Here is a 13,776-nt window from a genome sequence, read left to right as displayed (position 1 = left end):
CTGTACAGCAGAGCGACATCCACTTACCCACCTTTTTTAAATTGAACTAAAAATATTAAAAAAATTGCACTAAATACAAAACAATAATGAAAAATTAAAAAAATTAAATTAAAATTTTTTTAGAAGTGTGTTTAAAATTATTTTTATTTTTTTTAAATCTAAGATTTGAAAATATAATACATGATTCCTCATAAGTTTGTTATAAAAAAAAATTTCTAAGCAAATCAAATTAAATTTTTATGCGCATTTGAAATTCATTTTTACAATATTGGATATTCACTCGATTTCTCATGTAGCTGTTTTGTTATTTTATTATGAACATTTTACTGAATGTTCATATTTTCATTTTCTATACACCATCAAATTTTAAAAATATTTTGACTCTTTTTGGGCTGTTTAGGGACATTGTCAGTTTTAAATTTATTTGTTTTTTTTTCTATAAATATCAATAAATTTTTATTTGTAGGGTAAAAACGAGTGAAAATTTAATGCAAGGCTCTTGATATATTGTTACAATAGCAGTTGAAAAATATTAAAAATACATAAGAACAATTTTTTTTTTTTTAAGCATTTAAAGTTTGAATTTTGATAACATTTATCAATTAATTTAATATTTAATAATTAGTTTGTTGTCAAAAATGTATAAAATGTTCAACTTTTATAGTTAAGGATTGAAAATTTAAAACAAGGTTCCACGTAAATAGATAAATATATTATAAATTACTTTATTCACAATAATATCACTAAATATACTTAATAATATCATAGGCTGAATGACCGTTTTAGCTTGGAATCGTTATTCTTATAGGTACAATGATATTATTGATATTATATCATTGAATTCAAATTTAACACCATCCATTACACTTGTAACCTACTGCACAATAGAGACATCCACTTACCTACTTATTTTTTTTGGTTTAAGGTAGGAAAATGTATGAGGAATTTTTATTGAATATTTCTAACGTTAGCTATGAAATGAAAAAATGTATAACTAAAAATTTGTTTCAACATTTTTAAAATTTTGAACTTAAAATGCATATAGTAAATAGTTGTACTTATGTCTCTTTGATATTTTTGAACTGAAACTTATAAGGTACTTGGTACCTTTAATTAAATTGTCAAGCTTTTTTTCTAAGTGAAAAAATTTTTATGGAGAATAATTTAAACTTTAAATTATTCTCCATAAAAATAAAAATATTTTAATATTTTTAAATCTTAAACAAAATATTTCAAAAGTTATAATATATACATTATGCCCGTGCATCATATTATGTACAGATCCATTGATGTAGACAGGAATTTTCATTGGCAGGCCTATCCACCCAACGGATAGATCTATATATTTTTCTTATGCTTCACCGTTGTCAAAATATACCTACAAATTACAATTGGTAGTCTATATAATAGAGTGGATTAAATTTGAAATTTTTTCCTATAATATCAATTACTTTGAAATAAACATGAAAAAATAAGATAACTAAAATATGTTAAGAAATTACAAAATTATAATTTTAAACATGTACAAAATCAATACTATTCACAAGATTTAATTTCTAATTGAACTAAAACAAAACAAAAAAAAAAATTGAATAACTTAAGTAATATATAATTCTGTTGTTTTATTTTATAGTGTTATTTAAATTAGAAAAATTATATAGGTAAATAGAAAAAATAAATGTATAGTATAAGAATAAAAACTTGACAGTACAATAGGATTTTAATTACATATTAATACATTTATAATATACTCATGTTTAGACCTTTTTTTCTGTTGTTGAGATGTGCCTGAAAAAAAAAATATTTGTACTTTGTTTATACACTATTTAAAGCTAAAGTAACCAGGTATACTTATAAGTTTGTAATAAACATAGTTAATTTAGAGCAGTGATTCCCAACATGGGTATTACCACCCCATTGTGTGCATTTTTAATTTTAAGGGGTGTGTTTTACTTTTTCGATCACTTTATGTTTGTAGTTTAAGAATTATGATTATGACATAATATATTGTAATGAAATGTACCACCAAATTATTAGTATGATTATAACATAGACATATTATGGTTTAATTTGATAATTTTTTTAAATGTATTTTGTTTAATAAATAATTAAATAATTAGTTTGTGTAAGTGCATATTTAAAAATTTTTAATTAATATTTAGTCATATTTTAGTGAAAAGGCATACTTCATAATTAAATAATTTAATGTGCATAAATATTCAAACTCTAATAATAACTATTATATCCTTTTAATATTCACATAAGTTATAATTACCTTAATAATAGTAGCAAATTGAGGTCTTCTAAGTAAATTGTAAGCAGTTACCAAGAGTTGTTTACAAATACGATGAAGATCAGGATTTCCGTCACAAAAAAAATCAATCCCTAATTCGAACCCGGTACCAAAGTCACACTCATCACTTGCTATGTTGGCATAATTTATAATTGGTTGTAATTTATCCATTACCTCCATTTTTTTACTTTCACTTGCTTCATGGTAGGATTTTAGAATTTTATGTAGAGTATCTAAATAAATTATATTGTAAATTACGAAAAATACAAAGTACACACAATTGTTTAACAACGTACATTCAGATTCTGATAAAGGCCGATAACCAATATCGGTCTTACTATCATATGGAACTACAATTCCAGCTTTATGAAATGTTTTTGTCACTGGATCACATTTTCGACCTTCTAAGATTTCAGTAACTTTTCGTTTTTCATAAGCGAGTAATTTTTTTTGAAGTGTAGTCGCTACTTTACTATCCATGCTTTGAAGGTGCTTCCTGAAAAAAAAAATTGAAGAAGTTATATACATTTAATATCCAAAAATAATGTTTTGTGTTTAATTTAAATTTACCTTAAAGCTTGAAATAAACTTTTTCCTAATTTTTGAATAATACAGTTTTTGCTTGAATCATTAGAAACAACATAAACAGGCGATGCTAATGGTACATCCCTATAATAACCTATATGAAATTCTGAACCAGTACTTGCTATAATTGTCTAAAAAAAATATAGATATATTGTATTGACAAGTAACTGGATAATAAACTATACTATATGTCTATATAGTATACTTTAGTATGTTACACCAGGAGTCTTCAACCCGCATACCGTATTGACTTTATTTGAGGTCAGCAAACACATTTTAAGTATATCATCTATTTTTTTATCACATTTTTAATAATTTATAAGTTCTACAAATGTGGCACGCTAGATTTTTTTTTTAAAAAAACTTCCTGCTTAAAAAGGTGAAAGACCTCTGCTTTCACAATATAATATTATTTTCTTGAATCAAGTAATATTTTAGTAAAAATACACATACTTGAAATTCTGGAGGGTCGTAGTAATAACGCCAATGTAAGACTGTCTTTTCAATATCATTGGTGTTAAACCCATTCATATGTCCTGCTAATACATCATAAGGTCCCACAAGTTTCAATCCAACCGATAATAATGCATCTAAATATATAAAATATTTTTACTATTATAATTATATTAAATTTGAATTGACAAATTAAGTTAAAATAAAGAATAATACCATACCTTCTGGATGAGTGGAACATTGTCTTTTACAAAAACTCCAAAGATCATAAAACTCCTTTGGCATTTCATCTACAAGAAATAGCTCAGAAATTTTTGTTTTCAAATAGTCACAATCAGTTACATTTTGTACAGGTGGGTCTGGTTGTTCTCTATCATTTGAGTCTAGAAATGTATTTAAAAAAATATTTCGAACAATTTAATACAATCAAACATCAGTCAATTAATAATTTATTTGATAACATATTTATACAAAAACACTATTTTATTTTGAATATTTATGTTGTATAATTATATTTTAAAAATTACCAGGAATATGAGATGGCTGAGATTCACCGACAAATGTAAATCTTTGTACTTGATTGCTAGATGGTACATGAGGTGAACTAACAGTCTCTCCATCTAAACGTCGGGGTGTGAATAATGTTGGTGTACATGGAACAATACCATCATCAACACTGCAATCTTCTAATGTATTATTTGTCTAAAAATATTAAAATTCCGTATTTCATAATTTTTTTATTTAAAAAAAAATGATCAAAAGAGTACCACTAGGTGCTCTGCTGTATATTAGGTGTTGTGAAGGTCACTGCATGGATGTGTTCAATTTGAATTCAATGATATAAAATCATCATTGTATACAAAAAACAATTCTCAGGCTAAATTACTAAGTATATTTTTATTGGTGTTAGAGTAATTTATTTTACTATTAATAATACAGTATGTTGGATTAATAAAAATAAATATTGTTTTAAATTTGCAATCCTTAGCTATAAAAATTGATCATTTTATAAAGTTTTAACAACAAAATAGTTTGCAAATTTTCAAAGCGTACATATATTTATAGAAATAAACTATAAAAATTGAAAATTAAAAATGTCTATAAATAGGTCAAAAAGATTCAACATATTTAAAAAATCATACCATGTGTAGGAAATGATAATTTAAACACATGGTGTAAATGTCAATTATTTATCAAATTGCAACAAAATATGAATTGATTTCTGAATCGTTAATTTACGGGTGAATATCCAACGTTGTAAATATAACTTGATCGAATTAACAACATATACATATAAATAAATGTAAATTAAAATTGATTTAAATCACTTTTAACTTTTTATAGTCAACAACAAGAATTGATAATTATCAAAAATGTAATTAATCTGAGTGTTATTTTTATTTACCAATAATAATTGTTGCTGTTGTGAATGTTGTCTTATTGATGGCACTGCATATTCAGTAGAACTTTGTTGGTTATTTATAGGAGTAATATTATTAGGTTCACTGTTGGAAGTGCTTATTATTTGTTCAGGACGTTCAGGAACTTCCATATCATTTGTTTCTATGAAAAATAAAAAATTTAAACACACATTTTGAAAATTAAATTAATTTAATGTTTTAAATTAAATTTGGATAAAAGTAACCAACTTTTAAGAAATAAATAAAAGCTTTGTTACTTAAGAGGTTATCTCACCCGCATATGTTGTCTCTATCTCACTATTGAAACGGATGAACGTAAAATTGCTATGTTGTACGTGTGTAAGACGGAGACAAAAATGCAGGTGAGACGTCCACTTAATACATAATTTTTAATTTTGACATAGAATTTAATTTTTCATAAATATTAGAAGTTTGATAAACTATTTACGAAATTAAATAATATATTTATATATTATTATATAAAATTTGTATAGGTAAATATGTATTTTCAGTTTTTCAATTTTCTGGGAATTAGATACCTACTACTTTAAACAGAAACTATAACCAATTATTATTATTTTAAAAGTATGCTGTAGGAATTGAAGATCACACATACCACCAATGTTGTGACTTTCTTTATTAGTTCTATGATCGCCGTTTGATGATTCTCCATTAGTTTGGTTGGATAATTTAACTTTTCCTTTTGAGTCTCTTTTTCTTGTAATTTTTTTAGTGTCCGCTTTAATATCATCCTACAAACATAAAACACATTATAAATTATATTTGGATGTTTCCCTGGGAAAAGGCACAATGAGGAAACCCTAGATTCATTATAAATATTATATAGTTAATACAGTATAGTTTACAATAAATTAATTTAAAAAATATATTACTTTGGTTGGTGGATGTTTATATTTATCTGTATGCTCTTTATTTGTTTGGAAACATTTTCTCCCATATTTGCACGGTATTCTACCATCTTTTTGGTACGCAAAAAACTTTTCCATCTTGTCTAAAACATTGAAGACTCAATTAAACACAAATTGAATCAACATTCATTAATAAATTTACATTACATACTTCTTAGTTCTTATTATAAAATCCTTACCAATGAATCATAGACTTTAGAGTTACAAAGTAGTATTATACTAATACAGTAATACACCGAAATACCAAATTGATTGTTATTAATTGTTGTAAACAAAAACCATTTTAGTTATAGCTTATCAAGTACTGATTACTGAATTCATGAAGACTAGAGATTAGGAAGCCAAACGACAAAACATCGCAAACTAATTTCTCCACCAGTCTGCGTGGCGATCAAATCCGAGCCTGGCTCGGCCTATAAAAGTATAATTAACCCGTATTACATAGGGACATACTCGACTTTATTACCTTTAAAAAATTATAATTAAAAAAATAAAAATCATATTTAAATTATAATTACACCATAGTATTCAGCGCAAATTTTTCTTTAAGAATAAATTACAAAAATAATATTAATGTTCTATATTTACGTAATAAATGCACATATAAATGGTAAAAATGTGGGTAAGTGGATGTTGCTCTGCTGTACAGTTGTAGGTTACAAGTGGGTCACTGTTATGGATGGTGTTAAATTTGAATTCAATAATATAACATCATTGTATAAGAAAAACGATTCTGAGCGAAAACGGTCAGTCAGTCAATGGTATTATTAAGTATATTTGGTGATATTAAGGTGAATAAAGTAATCTATATTATATTATAACCTATTTACGTGGAATCTTGTTTTACATTTTCAATCCTTAGCTATAAAAATTGAACATTTTATAAATTTTTATCTACAAAATAATTATTAAATTTTAAATGTGATCAATTTTGTCAAAATTCGAACTTTAAATACTTATAAAAAAAATTGTGTCTATGTATTTTTAATGTTTTTCAACTGCTATTGTAACAATATTATATCAAGAGCATTACATTAATTTTCACTCGTTTTTAACCAATAAATAAAATTATATTGATATTTATGGAAAAAAAAAACAAAAAAATTTAAAATTGACAATGTCCGTAAACAGCCCATAAAGAGTCAAATTATTTTAAAAATTGTATGGCGTATAAAAAATGCTAATATAAAAATTCAGTGAAATTTTCAAGTATCTACAGTCATTCGTTTTTTAATAATTACAATAAAATAAGAAAATCGTTACATGAGAAATCGAGTGAATATCAAATGTTGTAAAAATATGAATTTCAAACGCTCATAAAAATTTAATTTAACTTTCGTCTGGAAATTTTTTTTTTTGTTAAAAGTAAACAAACTTATGAGGAATCTTGTATTACATTTTAAAATCTTAGATTTAAAAAGAAAATTTTTATGAATTTCTAACTCAAAATCATTTGCAAATTTTCATCATTTTTACGTATTTTGTCAATATCTGAACTTTAAATGCTTATAAAAAAAAATTGTGACTTGGATTTTTAATTTTTTTCATCTGCCTTTGAAACAATATACTTGGAGCCTTCTATTAAATTTTCAAGCTTTTTTAATTAACAAATAAAATTTAATTGAAATTTTTAGAAAAAAAACTAAAAAAAAATGGAAAATGAAAATGTCTCTAAACAGTTCAAAATAAATCAAAATATTTTGAAAATGGTATCGTGTATAGAAAATGGAAATATAAACAACCATTGAAAAGCGCCCGGCCGCCCCCTTAAATGTGTAAAAAATTGGCCGCCCTGGGCAAATGTTCTCGTTAAATAATTATGTAAACGAAACAGTTTACCTATTTTTAGTGTTTATAATATATACATTTATTACCTAAATATAGAACATTAATAGTATTTTTGTAATTTAGTCTTAAAGATAAATTTGCACTGAATACGATGGTGTAACTATAATTTAAATATGATTTTTATTTTTTTAATTATAATTTTTTAAAGGCAATAAAGTCGAGTATGTCCCTATGTAATACGGGTTAATTATATATATAATTATATAATACACCGAGTCAACCTCGGATTTGACCGCCACGCAGACTGGTGGAGAAATTAGTGTGCTATGTTTTACGGGACTTTTTTTGTGGTTGAGTTTGGCCTCCTTATCTCTAGTCTTCATGACTGAATTATTAGATCGTGATATCAGCATTCAGCACACAGATTTTTATATATTAGACTCATTAGAGTAGTATATTGTTCTATGGCAGTATAGAAGTCTGTGTATCAGCATAGTTCGTTGTGCAACCATTATCACGCTCACAAACTACAAATTTTAGTAGCTCGTAGTTACATCTTAAGATCATGATTGTATATTATGATCTAAGAGTTGTACATAATGTTCTATACTATCTGTACTTTATAGCCGTGGTATGTAGAAATCGCCGCCGCCGTGCCCGACAGCCTGTAGCTCGGTGATTCGTTTCTCGACCGTTGACCGTTGTTTTATCACGTGTAGGAACGATTCTTGAACCGCGATTTGTTTTGAATTTTTGCAATGAGGAACACAACTGACGCACCATCCACGTCTAATGCTGGTTCTCCACTTTCATCAGTTAAAAAGAACCCGTGCGGGAAGGTAAGTGTTGACCGTAATTGAATTTACAAGGTTAAAAATCAAACTGAATTATTTGCTTATTATTTTAATTTCAGTTCATTGGAAGGCGACAAAAAGAGATTATAATAAACTTATACAAATACAAAATTGCCGAAGAACGATCTATTAATGTTAAGGAAATGGTGAAATTGCTGTCCAAGGAAACGGGTATTGGCCAGAAAACTATCCAAACGACAATTTCCGACTACAAGAACGCAAAACCAATACAATCACCGAACAGAAAAAAAGTCAGGCTGACGTTTAAAGACAAAGTCGACGATTTCGAACGAAATGCTATACGTAAAAAGGTACACGATTTTTGGTTTGGCCGTCAGGTACCCACCTTGGACAAGATTTTAATATCCGTGAATAGTGACCCAACATTAAACACATACGAAAGAACTAACCTAAATAATTTATTACGTGATCTAAATTTTACACATTGTAAAAGAGGCCGTAATAGCGCACTCATTGAACGGGACGACATTGTATTATGGCGAACTAATTATATACAAGATATCCGAAAATATCGCCAAGAAGGAAGGACAATATATTATTTAGATGAGACGTGGACAAACATTGGTGAATGTATGAAAAAAATTTCGGTTGACAACCCAACAGGCAAAGCAAAACGACTCATTATAGTCCATATTGGATCAGAAGAAGGATTCGTCAATGGTGGTCTGCTGGTATTTGAATCGAAAAAAGGATCAGCTAACTATCATGACGAAATGAATGGAGATTCTTTTTTTGATTGGATTAAAGGTGTCATTCCATTGTTAAAAGACAACAGTATCATAGTGATGGATAATGCACCTCATCATTCAGTAAAAGTCGAACGTTGTCCAACAACGAGTTGGAATAAAGCAGAAATTGAAAGTTGGCTGGAACAAAAGGGCGAGGAACAAAAGCCACTTAACAAAGTTGCTCTAATGGACATTGTTAATCAAATTAAACCGCAGTTTGACAAATACGTCATAGACGAGTATATAAAATCCAAAAATATGGTCGTATTACGTTTACCGCCTCATCACAGCGAACTGAATCCAATAGAGCTAGCATGGTTGTCTGTCAAAAATTATATCAAAATGAATAATTCGACATTTAAGCTATCCGATGTCAAAAAGCTCGTCATTGAAGCTGTCAATGCATGTGGTCCCGAAAAATGGAAGAAATTCGTCAGTCACGTAATTGACGAAGAGAAAAGATTCTGGGACATCGACTTTGTCGTCGAGGAAGTCATGGAAAATTTAAATTTTGTGTCATGACTAACACTAGTGACATATCTTGATCAAATTAGGATTTGTAATTTTTTTTTTTTGTATATTTTATTATATATTACTGATTTAAATACAATTGTTACTTTTCGCCCACCCTGCCATCGTCGTGGAACCGTCGGGGCGGTATCGTTGCCCGCGCCGGTACAGCTAGCCATGATTATAATCATAGTTCGTGGCCATGACCACAGATATGTATAATAACTAGATACCCGACTCCATATACAACAACATTATTAAATTATGATGCCCGACGCCATTTGAAACTTTGGCAATGTTTACATTTATTCATATACATATTTACTTATATATACATATATACTGATAATACTATTTTGCCCTAGTTGTAAATGGCTGCCAGCGTCATTGATAAGAAGAAGTCGGATATCTAGTTATTATACATATCTGTGGCCGTGACCACGATTTAAGATAGTATGGTTGCCCAACGAGCTATGATAAGACGGCATTGGATTTAAATCGGACCCCGGGCACTAGCACTTCTAGTGGACTATTTTATAATTTATAATATAATATGATCATTATACAGGGTCTTCCAAATTTCGGTCTTTTGTCACACGAAATTTGGAACACTCTGTATATATTTTTATTGTATATAGGTATAACATAACAATTTTTATTAGTTTTAATTTGAACCAATATGAGCGCTGTATGCGGGGGTCCCCGTAGATCACGTGACTTTTCGATTCAAACCGTATGCCGTGTGATAACATTTTTCTAATGGGTCGATGGGCAACCATACTATCTTAAATCGTGGCCGTGACTAAATAAACAGGCATGATCACCAAAAAACCAATTTTTCCTATCACTGCGCATTTTCCCCAGACATGGCAAAAACAGTAAAATTCCTGTGTAATTGTAATGTGAATAACATTTTTTTCTATGATATTAGAGTTTCTTCCAAGTCTGGGGAAGTATAATATATGTATAAAATACATAGATAATATAAAATGATAATATGCGTGCAGTAATCTAGCGACCATGCCTGTTTAATTTGTCATGTAGCTAGCCACCGCCGTCATCGTCGTCCACCGCTCTTGGTGTGACCGAAGCAGCCGAGTCGACCTGATGGTCTCGCGTGTCGGAGACCGCGAGTGCGCGACGTTGGTAACTGCGATCTCGTCTTTTTGTGGGTGGCCGGAAAACGTATATGGTGACTTACCGCCGGGCACCGTAAATTGCTCTTTCACGTACCACTCACCCGTCGCGTGTAATTAAAATTAATTACAACATTTATTCATTTTCCAACGGCAGAATCAGAAGTGGATAGGTATAGTATTTATGTTGGAAATATTTGAAGGAGCCCCCAAACTGAAAAAAAATTTGGTCACTTCGCTCGCATAGATACCTATTCAATTATCTAACACCTTTACCTATAAATAAAATGTTTCATGCGAAAACGTATTTTTAGTTTTTTTTGGGGGGGCTGGGGAAACGGCATATGAGAAAAATGTTTTTTTGGTTGTAAGGGATTTTTGAAAAATTTCGCGTAAGGTCGTACAAATTCCGTACTGAATATCTGCATAGAAGTTTCATATAAATAAGTAGTTTTGGAAATACGGGGGGGGGGGGGGTGGAGAAACGTTTATATAGCCCCCATATCAATTCTTGTATAGATTCGAAAAAAAAATCGTACAAATTCCATACCAAAAAAATTTTGCAATAACACAATATGGGAGGGCGGGTAGGGAAACATTATACGATATTTTGATCTTCGATTAACGATAAAAATTTTAATCATTATGTTAAAGATCCGTAAGCAAATTCTTGACTTGTGGTATTATTATATTATTTCTCCGTTGTCCGATCGAGTCGGTCGAGTCGAGATAATGACAATATTAATATGTATTTATGTCCGCACGCAACTAACTGACTGTGTACGATCATAATATGTCTATTTTGATTGACATACGGCACCCATTATTTCGTTATGAAATCTTTTTTCGTTGTTGGTAAAATATAGTGTATACTCAATAGTCATACTATTATGACGTATGTTTGTGTATACACAGATGATTAATAATAAGAAATAGAAATTCATCAATAATATAATTTTTTTTTTTTTGTCCTGGGGGTGTTTGAACCCGAAATTGTGCTGGACAACATTCGGCCTGTTTTTCAAACCACTCAAGACCAGTTTCAAATGCAGCAGATGTTGGTCCTTTTGGCGTACTCATACTTTCATCACTACTGCTGTCGTCACTTTCTTCATTTTGCAACGAAGAAATGATTTCATCGCTATCTAATATTTGATATCCTAGATCATTTACATCAGTTGCTAACCAATCAACAGCGTCATCATAATTACAGTCATTAAATCCTGGAATTTTATTAAATAAATCAACAAAATCATCAAGATTATTTAGATCAGTTATTTCTTCTTCGGCTTCTAACTCCATAGAAGCAACCCACAACTTCTTCCAAGCATTTCGTAAATTTTCCTCAGTCAAATTATCCCAGGCATCTGCTGCCATGTAACAGCAGTGTTTCAAATTCAATAATTTTGAAAATGCAACAACACTCTCTTCAGTGCCTTCATTTAATAAAAGTCTCCTCAACATTTGTTTTCGGTACATTCTTTTGAACTTTTCGATTACTCTCTGATCCATGGGTTGAATCAAAGACGTTACGTTTGGTGGAAAAAACATGACTTTATAATCTGGATCAATTAAATTTAATACTTCGGCGGATGGGTGAGTGGGTGCATTTTCTAGTAGGAGTAACACTTTACCTGTCTTGTGATGATCTTGACACCATTTTTTTACATTTTTTATGAAATCATTTTCAAACCAATTAAGAAATAATTTAGAGTCCATCCAGGCATTTTTTTGAGCTGTATATGTTACCGGTAAACTTTTGATGTTCTTGAAACACCGTGGTTTCTTTGATTTTCCTATGAGTAGTAATGGCAATTTATGGGTCCCAGCTGCATTAGCGCATGTCATAATTGTTACTCTTTCTTTAGATACCTTAAAACCACGCGCTGCATGTTCTTGGCAAGAAGCAAGTGATTTTCTTGGTAGTGCTTTCCAGTTTAAGCCACTTTCATCGGCATTGTAAACGGAATCTTGAGAATATCCTTCTTTTTCCACAAATAATTGGAATATTTGTTTAAAATTTTCAGCACTGCTTGAATCAGCTGATAATGATTCACCTTGAATTTGTAACTCACGTATTTCATGTCGAGATTTGAATTTATGAAGCCAGCCACTGTTGGCCTTAAAATCTTCAGGGCCCTTAAGTTTTGTATTCATCTCGAGAGCTTTTTCACATTTTAAATACACTTGGCAATCGTAATATATTTGTACGTACATATGTATAACAATGTGTGTGCGGTAGAGACCCGAACTAAACTGACAAGTGACAAGTAAAACACGAGTACGTCGTTTAGATAAGCCCGTTGCGTTTTGGTTATCTACTAATGATTGACGCACGTAAAATACATACATAACCTGTACTAATAATAATCCAAAAAGGCAAAAACGATAGTTATGATAAATTCGATAAACCGGCCGACCGGCCGGATACGAATTTTCATGTTCGGATAACAGAACGTTCGGATAATAGAGGGTTCGTATAACGGAGGTTCGGATAATCGAGGTTCTACTGTACTAATAATATTTCCATTTCAACCTCCATCTTAACTTACTAAATAGCGTCTCGGGATACACTGACTAAGTGACAAATTCAATTTATAATTGAAATATAATATAATAATAATATAATTGAATGAAATCGATTATATCTATGAGATAAATGTACATAGGTAGTGCTATAGGTAGTAGGTACCTATATACAGACTTGGGTAAAATACTTTTTAAAAGTATTTCAAATACATATTCTGAATACTTTACGATAATATAAAATATAATATTCCTAAGTATTTGGAATACTTCACAATAATATAATAAAAGTCAGGGCTTTGCACCCGAACGCAACCCAAAACCCGAAAAACCCGAATTAACCCAAATAAATAGCATAACTCAAAACCCGTATATTCAAAACCCATTGAAAAAATTAACACCCAAAAAACACCCAAAATAACCCGAAACCCGAATTTCCATTTGGGTTTACCGGAAACCCAAATTATTGAAAATTAAGTAGCATATCAATTTGTATGTATTTTTTGCAACTAACGCAACTAAGAGGATAAGA

The 13,776-nt window shown here is 29.6% G+C and overlaps 3 protein-coding genes across 4 annotated transcripts; 1 reads left to right on the top strand and 2 right to left on the bottom strand.

Annotated features, from left to right (window-relative positions):
* Positions 1–1,488: 1,488 nt before the first annotated feature.
* On the bottom strand, positions 1,489–5,993 carry LOC100167817 (histone PARylation factor 1). 2 transcript variants are annotated; one of them, XM_003244519.4, is made up of 11 exons: positions 5,861–5,993; positions 5,646–5,764; positions 5,369–5,504; positions 4,737–4,894; positions 3,859–4,033; positions 3,553–3,714; positions 3,332–3,468; positions 2,864–3,009; positions 2,590–2,789; positions 2,276–2,526; positions 1,489–1,788 (listed from the first exon to the last, which is right to left on the bottom strand). In XM_003244519.4, exons 2-11 carry the CDS (start codon positions 5,757–5,759, stop codon positions 1,741–1,743), a joined length of 1,527 nt encoding a protein of 508 aa, XP_003244567.1. In that variant the 5' UTR covers positions 5,760–5,764; positions 5,861–5,993; the 3' UTR covers positions 1,489–1,740. The 2 variants fall into 2 exon arrangements, with proteins under 2 accessions (XP_003244567.1, XP_001946264.1); XM_001946229.5 differs by having other exon boundaries at positions 5,833–5,992.
* A 1,895-nt stretch (positions 5,994–7,888) lies between these two features.
* Positions 7,889–9,677, top strand: LOC100158920. Its single transcript, XM_001946165.5, has 2 exons — positions 7,889–8,308; positions 8,383–9,677. Exons 1-2 carry the CDS (start codon positions 8,228–8,230, stop codon positions 9,592–9,594), a joined length of 1,293 nt encoding a protein of 430 aa, XP_001946200.2. The 5' UTR covers positions 7,889–8,227; the 3' UTR covers positions 9,595–9,677.
* A 1,296-nt stretch (positions 9,678–10,973) lies between these two features.
* Positions 10,974–12,875, bottom strand: LOC103309454 (jerky protein homolog-like). The gene is made up of 3 exons (XM_008184924.1): positions 12,476–12,875; positions 11,706–12,367; positions 10,974–10,994 (listed from the first exon to the last, which is right to left on the bottom strand). The coding sequence occupies exons 1-3, from the start codon at positions 12,873–12,875 to the stop codon at positions 10,974–10,976; spliced, it is 1,083 nt and encodes a 360-aa protein (XP_008183146.1).
* Positions 12,876–13,776: the final 901 nt, after the last annotated feature.

This window comes from Acyrthosiphon pisum, chromosome A1 (assembly GCF_005508785.2).
Source record: "Acyrthosiphon pisum isolate AL4f chromosome A1, pea_aphid_22Mar2018_4r6ur, whole genome shotgun sequence".
Taxonomy (NCBI): Eukaryota; Metazoa; Arthropoda; class Insecta; order Hemiptera; family Aphididae; genus Acyrthosiphon; species Acyrthosiphon pisum.
This window is presented reverse-complemented; position numbering and strand designations above follow the sequence as displayed.